This window comes from Ranitomeya imitator, chromosome 5, assembly GCF_032444005.1.
Source record: "Ranitomeya imitator isolate aRanImi1 chromosome 5, aRanImi1.pri, whole genome shotgun sequence".
Taxonomy (NCBI): Eukaryota; Metazoa; Chordata; class Amphibia; order Anura; family Dendrobatidae; genus Ranitomeya; species Ranitomeya imitator.
In genome coordinates this window covers 128,198,679-128,207,515 of record NC_091286.1, presented here as the reverse complement: position 1 = coordinate 128,207,515, position 8,837 = coordinate 128,198,679, and the positions used below count along the sequence as shown (strand labels likewise).

The 8,837-nt window shown below is 48.2% G+C and overlaps 1 protein-coding gene across 1 annotated transcript; it reads left to right on the top strand.

Moving 5' to 3' along the window:
- The first annotated feature begins 1,067 nt into the window (after positions 1-1,067).
- On the top strand, positions 1,068-3,447 carry LOC138681548 (uncharacterized). Its single transcript, XM_069769140.1, has 2 exons — positions 1,068-1,905; positions 2,388-3,447. The coding sequence occupies exons 1-2, from the start codon at positions 1,462-1,464 to the stop codon at positions 3,186-3,188; spliced, it is 1,245 nt and encodes a 414-aa protein (XP_069625241.1). The 5' UTR covers positions 1,068-1,461; the 3' UTR covers positions 3,189-3,447.
- The last annotated feature ends 5,390 nt before the right edge of the window (positions 3,448-8,837 follow it).

Below are 8,837 nucleotides of genomic sequence, written 5' to 3'. Positions count from 1 at the left end.
AGAGCTATGGGGCAATATGAACGGTGCAGAGCACTATGTGGCACAGCTATGGGGAAATATAAACGATGCAGAGCACTATATGGCAGAGCTATGGGGAAATATGAACGGTGCAGAGCACTATATGGCACAGCTATGGGGCAATATGAACGGTGCAGAGCACTATGTGGCACAGCTATGGGGAAATATGAACGGTGCAGAGCACTATATGGCACAGCTATGGGGAAATATGAACGGTGCAGAGCACTATATGGCACAGCTATGGGGCAATATGAACAGTGCAGAGCACTATATGGCACAGCTATGGGGAAATATGAACGGTGCAGAGCACTATATGGCACAGCTATGGGGAAATATGAACGGTGCAGAGCACTATATGGCACAGCTATGGGGAAATATGAACGGTGCAGAGCACTATGGCACAGCTATGGGGCAATAATGAACGGTGCAGAGCACTATATGGCACAGCTATGGGGCAAGAATGATCTATTTTTATTTTTGAAATTCACCGGTAGCTGCTGCATTTCCACCCTAGGCTTATACTCGAGTCAATAAGTTTTCCCAGTTTTTTGTGGCAAAATTAGGGGGGTCGGCTTATACTCGGGTCGGCTTATACTCGAGTATATACGGTACCTATCTTAGTTCAAGCAACAAATCAGAATCCATGGATGTGACTCTATTATTAAAGGAACCATAAAAACATTAACTCCCTTAGGAGAACTAAAAGTAAAACTTAAGGTACCGTCACACAGTGCAATTTAGATCGCTACGACGGCACGATTTCTGACGTTCGAGCGATATAGGTACGATATCGCAGCGTGTGACACGCTCCTGCGATCAGGGACCCCGCTGTGAATCGTACGTCGTAGCACATCGTTTGAAACTTTCTTTCGTCGTCTAGTGTCCCGCTGTGGCGGCATGATCGCATGGTGTGACAAAGGTGTGCACGATATTGTATACGATGTAAAGGGCGGAGGAGCTGGCTACGTAGGAGCGCTGAATTCTCCACCTCCCGTGTGCTGATTGGGCGGTACAATACTGTGCGCTCATTCGACAAAGGACTATTGTTCCCAGCGGATAAAACCGGAGCTCTCGAGCGCGCTATTCATTTCTCTCTGTAGCACGTGCTGTGAACAGAACTCCTAAATTCGCTGGATTCCCTGGACTTTTAACTACTAGACTTTTACCGCAAAAGGTATGTATAACGCTACAGCGTAGCATATGTTGCGCTTCAACGGGGATAAACGCTGGAGTGTGGTTGATTGTTCCTTTGAGTAGGGTAGGCCTGAGAACCTCAGGTACACAGCTGTTGCGTGGCCCAATTAATTAATCCTTTTACAGATCGAGATGGTTGACTGCCCCATTTAATACCAGTAGTAACATATATAGTTATTAGATCAATGGTCAGAACATTGTTTTGTAAGCACGTGTATTTATTGTACGTTTGTTTTCTTTTTAGGAACTATGCTCACTTCCGATGAGAGTTCTGTTGTTGCTGCTGCCCTGGTGTTTGAGGCAGCACGTCTCCAAGAGGAGAGACGTCCTAAACGAAAACGTCGCATGTGGACCCGGAGCTGGCTGCAGAAAAGATCCACATTGTCACACATGGGTCTCATAAGAGAGTTACGTGACAATAACCCTCAAGATTTCCGAAACTACCTTCGGATGTCCGAGGAATCCTTCAAAATAATACTGTCTGCTGTTACGCCACTCATACAAAGGTGTGATACGCCGATGCGTGCAGCCGTGCCCGTGGAGGAAAGGTTGGCGGTGACACTGCGCTTCCTGGCAACAGGAAGGTCTCTTCAGGATTTGCAGTTTTCCGCAGCTGTTTCCAGACCTTTCCTGAGCGTTGTGATTCCGGAGACATGCGAGGCCATTGTGCAGAGCTTAAGGCATTATATGGAGGTACTACTATTTTTTTTTGGCTGCTGTGTTATGTCGATATATTATACTAGCTATTGAACCAGTTCTACGCCCTGATGGCGAGCATTTCTATAGGTATATGTTCTACATCCTATCATGTGCTGCTCCCATCCTGCGCCCCCATTCAGACATGTGCTGCTGTGATCCTGCGCCTCCATTCTGACATGTGCTGCTACCATTTTGCGTCTCCATTCTGATATGTGCTGCTCCAACCCTGCGCCACCCTTTTTTATTTGCTGCTCCCAACGTAATTTTATTGATTCTATTATTTAGATATATTGTTTAGCACCCCCTCTGAGTGACCGAAGCCATCTGTAAAAAAAATGGCTGCCTGCATACTCTGTGTTGTTGACTTTGTTATACTAATCCATACTGCGCCTCAATCGCTGTAGGATGTCCACATGAGAGTGTATGTGCATAATATATTTGACCAAATTTGTACATGTTTCCTTCTCATCTTGCAGTTTCCCAAGACGGCGGATGACTGGAAGAGGATTGGTTCCGATTTTGATGAGCTGTGGCAGTTTCCAAACTGCGGTGGTGCATTAGATGGAAAGCATGTGCGCATCACGCAACCAGCCAACTCTGGATCATTTTTTTTCAACTACAAAGGATATTTCAGTGTGATCCTCATGGCCCTTGTCAATGCAAACTATGAGTTTGTCGATGTGGATGTTGGCATGAATGGTCGAGTCTCCGACGGTGGTGTTTTTGAACACACTTCATTTGGGGAAAGCTTGAGGAACAATGAACTGCTGTTGCCACTAAATGAAGACACAAAAGCAAACCTAAATTTTGTCTTCATCGCTGATGAAGCTTTCCCTCTTCATCCACATTTGCTGAAGCCATTTGCACAGAGAACACTCACACCGGAGCGCAGAATCTTTAATTACCGGTTGTCGAGGGCCCGTCGTGTGGTTGAAAATGCCTTTGGGATAATGGCAAATCGGTTTAGAGTGTTCCACACAGCTATCAACTTGAAGCTGCCGTCTATAGACATTGTGGTTTTGGCATGCTGTGTGCTCCATAATTTCCTGAGACGTCATGATACGAACTCCTATTCTCCTCCTTCGTTTATTGATGCAGTGGACGCACGAACCGGAGATATTGTGCCCGGGGAATGGCGTACACAACCTGAAAATTTTACAGCTCTTCAAGCTCTTGGATCTGGCAGACAGGCAGACGATGCAAGGGACTGTCGCGAAAAATACTGTCAGTACTTTAATGGTTCTGGAGCTGTACCGTGGCAGGATCGCGCCGTATAACATAAAAATTTGTTTTTTTGCTTTGCTGTCATATAAACCTCGCTAAATAACTTTAAATGTGATGCCTATACAATGTTGCTGTTAACCCTTATAGCTTGGTAAACATTAAAGAAAGAATGCGAAGATTTTTGTTTTTTTTTGTAACACTTCTTGGTTTTAAATTATTTTACAACAAAATATAACATAACCCCCCCACCAAAAAAAATATTATCTCCTGCCCAAGAGGTGTCGCAGCGTCACGCCCTGCTGCTCCACTTGACTCTGGAGGAGCGCTGCTGTCTGCTGCAGGAGCGCTGCTGTCCGCTCCAGTCGCAATTGTCTCGCCAGGAGCTCTCTTACGGTGGCCGTTTCTGTGGATAGAAGAGGTTGGAGAACCAACGTTGATTCCTCTGAAAATACATCTCGACCTCTGGGGCAGGACCGAATTTTCTGTGTTGTAAATTTCTATTTGGTCTGGCACCACAGGGCGATGTAAATTTTAATATATTTTACAGTTTTGGTTGTCTATGGTGACATCCAGCAGAAAACCACTCGCATTATCTTGATACTTACGGAGAAGGGACGCCGGTTCCTCATTGCCAGAACCAGAGCTGCTAATGTCCCATCCCAGCGATCTGGCCACTGCTGCAGCACCTAAAAGCAAATAATAACAGATCTGGTTAACTATGGAACACGCCGTTGGGAAGCGCTCGCAGTTTTGGTCACTTACGTATGTTAGCTTCTGGGGAGAATGCCGCCGACCCGGGGGAGGAAGAGGAGTGTCGAAAGGGAGGTGTTGAGGGTGGTGTAGGGGTGCGAGGCCGTCTGCTCTCTGGTGGTGGCGTGGTAGGCCGCTGGGTCATTACTGCGTCTGTAATGTATTCAAATATTTCCGCTACCCTCTTATGTCCCGTATGCAGTTGAAAAATTGTAATCTATGATTGTTAACTTACGTGACGTCACGGACTGTGGGCTCCCGCTGGTGCTGGATGCTGTGGTGCTGCTGGCAATGGCAGGTACCTGTTGCTGCCGCTGTCTCTCTACACAGAAAGTTTACAAACGCAATCTTTAAAAACACATGTAGAGTGCTGCAGATCAAAGCTAACAATATACTGAAACATAAAATTTATATCACACTTCACAGGGGTGCGAGGGTGCATGGTCGCAACAGATGGTGGAGGTGTGGTAGGCCGCTGGGTCATTACTGCGTCTGTAATGTCTTCAAATATTTCAGGTACCCTGTTATGTCCCGTGTGATGTTAAAAAAAATGCAATAAATGATTGTGAACTTACGTGATGTCCCGGACTGTGGGCTCCCACTGGTGCCTGAAGATGGGGTACTGGTGGCAATGGTGTGTCTGACTTGCCGCCGCTGTCTCTCTACACCTAAAGTAAAGAATCACAATGTTTACACACAAATGTTGAGTGCTGCAGAGCAAAGCTAGTACTAGTACTTGCCTCGCCTTGCCTCCGCACGCAACTCCGCAAACATTTGTGGCGTTTTATAGCGGAGGTCAGCCCATTTTTTACGCAGCTGAAGCTGACTGCGGCAGACACCAAACCTCCTTTCCATCATTCTTGTTATTTGTCCAAGCACTTCTCGCTTGTGGATGTGTGGGTGGGCAGGGCGGCTCTCCAGACCCTCGTAATCCATGGCATCCATCTGGGAAATAAAAAAAAGGAGTTCTGGCTGCCCCAGAGGAGCAGAACGCATTCTCGCCGCCATTTTAGATGGAATGACCCTGAAGAGCAACGCCCAGAGGAGGAGCTGCGCTCCGCCGTCCTGCCGCGCCATTGGCATCGCAATAGCGTTGCCGTTTATGAACAGCGTCACATTTGTGACGACTGAGCGTTAAGAAAGGAACGCACATAGTAAATGCCGTTCGAAGTATCGTTATATAACGCCGGAGCGGCACGTTAAGTACGCTCGTGGTCTATGACGGCGTGATGACGTTACAGCGTTCCTGCGTGCCTGCCCTAGCTTGTTTTTGTCCCCTGACATCGTGATAATGGCTGCCAGTCGCCGTGGTCCACCTATGGGCATCCCAGAGCTCAAGTTCCTTATTGGAACAATGGATAGGATGCAGTATGAAACCACAGGGATGGTGCTGCACCGCAACCAGCACAAGGAGGAAGTTGTCCGTGTGGTGTCTGAGGGCCTCAGGAAGCGGTTTGGGATAACTCGGACCAAGGCCCAGATTGTTAAAAAATGGGGCGATCTCAAGTCGAAAAGCCCAGAGCGCCTGCAGGAGCTTCGCCAGGAGATTAGCAGAGGTTAGTACTCAGGTACCCAAAAGTATGTTGGACAGCTATGGGACAGTTTGAATGTTGCAGAGCCACTATGTGCCACAGCTATGGGACAGTATGAACGTTGCAGAGCCACTATGTGCCACAGCTATGGGACAGTTTGAACGTTGCAGAGCCACTATGTGCCACAGCTATGGGACAGTTTCTACGTTGCAGAGCCACTATGTGCCACTGCTATGGGACAGTTTGAACGTTGCAGAGCCACTATGTGCCACAGCTATGGGACAGTTTCTACGTTGCAGAGCCACTATGTGCCACTGCTATGGGACAGTTTGAACGTTGCAGAGCCACTATGTGCCACTGCTATGGGACAGTTTGAACGTTGCAGAGCCACTATGTGCCACAGCTATGGGACAGTTTCTACGTTGCAGAGCCACTATGTGCCACTGCTATGGGACAGTTTGAATGTTGCAGAGCCACTATGTGCCACAGCTATGGGACAGTTTGAATGTTGCAGAGCCACTATGTGCCACAGCTATGGGACAGTATGAACGGTGAAAAGTACTATGTGGCACAGCTAACTGCTGACCGAACTTTTTTTTTCCTTCACAGAGGCAAAGAGACAGCGCCGCCGTAGACACGAGGCATCACACACCGCCTCTGAAGTCCCAGAGCCCTCCGGGTCAAAGACAACTGATCCTAGTAGGTTCCCACAATAATGTGATTTGGGTTTGGTTGCAGGTCCCCTCCTCCCCCCCCCCCCCCCGGCAGCCAGTGTTGCCATATATGCTGACAGACCTTTTTTTTTTTTTTTTCCCTTCACAGAGGCAAAGACACAGCACCACCGCCGCCACGAGGCATCCCGCCCAGCCTCTTCTGGCTCTGTGCCCTCAGGGTCAACTCCTCCAGATCCTAGTAGGTTCCCACAAAAATGTTATTTGGATTTTGTTTCTGGTCCCCTTCCCCCCCCCGGCAGCCAGTGTGGCCATATATGCTAACAGACCTTTTTCAAAAATTTTTTTTTTTTTTTTTTTTCTTCACAGAGGCAAAGACACAGCACCGCCGCCGCCACGAGGCATCCCGCCCAGCCTCTTCTGGCTCTGTGCCCTCAGGGTCCAATGTCCCGGAGCCCTCCGGGTCAACTCCTCCAGATCCTAGTAGGTTCCCACAAAAATGTTATTTGGATTTTGTTTCTGGTCCCCTTCCCCCCCCCGGCAGCCAGTGTGGCCATATATGCTAACAGACCTTTTTCAAAAATTTTTTTTTTTTTTTTTTTTCTTCACAGAGGCAAAGACACAGCACCGCCGCCGCCACGAGGCATCCCGCCCAGCCTCTTCTGGCTCTGTGCCCTCAGGGTCAACTCCTCCAGATCCTAGTAGGTTCCCACAAAAATGTTATTTGGATTTTGTTTCTGGTCCCCTTCCCCCCCCCGGCAGCCAGTGTGGCCATATATGCTAACAGACCTTTTTCAAAAATTTTTTTTTTTTTTTTTTTTTCTTCACAGAGGCAAAGACACAGCACCGCCGCCGCCACGAGGCATCCCGCCCAGCCTCTTCTGGCTCTGTGCCCTCAGGGTCAACTCCTCCAGATCCTAGTAGGTTCCCACAAAAATGTTATTTGGATTTTGTTTCTGGTCCCCTTCCCCCCCCCGGCAGCCAGTGTGGCCATATATGCTAACAGACCTTTTTCAAAAATTTTTTTTTTTTTTTTTTTTCTTCACAGAGGCAAAGACACAGCACCGCCGCCGCCACGAGGCATCCCGCCCAGCCTCTTCTGGCTCTGTGCCCTCAGGGTCAACTCCTCCAGATCCTAGTAGGTTCCCACAAAAATGTTATTTGGATTTTGTTTCTGGTCCCCTTCCCCCCCCCCGGCAGCCAGTGTGGCCATATATGCTAACAGACCTTTTTCAAAAATTTTTTTTTTTTTTTTTTTTCTTCACAGAGGCAAAGACACAGCACCGCCGCCGCCACGAGGCATCCCGCCCAGCCTCTTCTGGCTCTGTGCCCTCAGGGTCCAATGTCCCGGAGCCCTCCGGGTCAACTCCTCCAGATCCTAGTAGGTTCCCACAAAAATGTTATTTGGATTTTGTTTCTGGTCCCCTTCCCCCCCCCGGCAGCCAGTGTGGCCATATATGCTAACAGACCTTTTTCAAAAATTTTTTTTTTTTTTTTTTTTCTTCACAGAGGCAAAGACACAGCACCGCCGCCGCCACGAGGCATCCCGCCCAGCCTCTTCTGGCTCTGTGCCCTCAGGGTCAACTCCTCCAGATCCTAGTAGGTTCCCACAAAAATGTTATTTGGATTTTGTTTCTGGTCCCCTTCCCCCCCCCGGCAGCCAGTGTGGCCATATATGCTAACAGACCTTTTTCAAAAATTTTTTTTTTTTTTTTTTTCTTCACAGAGGCAAAGACACAGCACCGCCGCCGCCACGAGGCATCCCGCCCAGCCTCTTCTGGCTCTGTGCCCTCAGGGTCCAATGTCCCGGAGCCCTCCGGGTCAACTCCTCCAGATCCTAGTAGGTTCCCACAAAAATGTTATTTGGATTTTGTTTCTGGTCCCCTTCCCCCCCCCGGCAGCCAGTGTTGCCATATATGCTAACAGAACTTTTAAAAAAATTTTTTTTTTTTTTTTTCTTCACAGAGTCAAAGACACAGCACCACCGCCGCCACGAGGCATCCCGCCCAGCCTCTCCTGGATCTGTGCCCTCCGGGTCAACTCCTCCAGATCCTAGTAGGTTCCCACAATTATGTGATTTGGATTAAGTTGCAGGTCCCCTCTTAACACCCCCCCCCTCCCCCGGCAGCCACTGTTGCCATATATGCTGACAGACCTTGTTTTTTTTTTTTCCTTCACAGAGGCAAAGAGACAGCGCCGCCGCCGACAGCACGAGGCATTCAACAGCGACTCAGATCCAGAAGTGCCCTCCGTGCCTCAACATTCTAGTAGGTTCCCACAATTAAGTTATTTGGATTTTGTTGCAGGCCCACTCTTTCACCCCCAACCCAAACAGCCACCCTCCCCCCCCCCCCCCCCCCACCTTTGCTTATTTTTTTTATTTTTTTTTAATTCACAGAAGCAAAGACACATCGGGAGACTACAGTGTTATTAATGTTATGTTTTTTGACCGACAGCTCTCGTCACTGTCAACAAAGAGGATATTGAAGCCGGCATAGACAAGTTACTCCACACTATGGCACATATTCAGGAGCAGCACAATGTGGCAATGGAGGAGCTGCAGAAGCTGCGGGACATGTGCCAGCAGTTGTAGGCGGGCCAATAATCCATTTTTTGTTGTTCCAATTAAAAGATTTAGTTAAACTTTCATTCGATTTTTTTTTTTTAGTTAACTGTACATGAATTTGTTACGTTAATTTGTTCCCTCATACAGTGCTGTGATTGAGACACACCAATCAAAAAGTAGTGA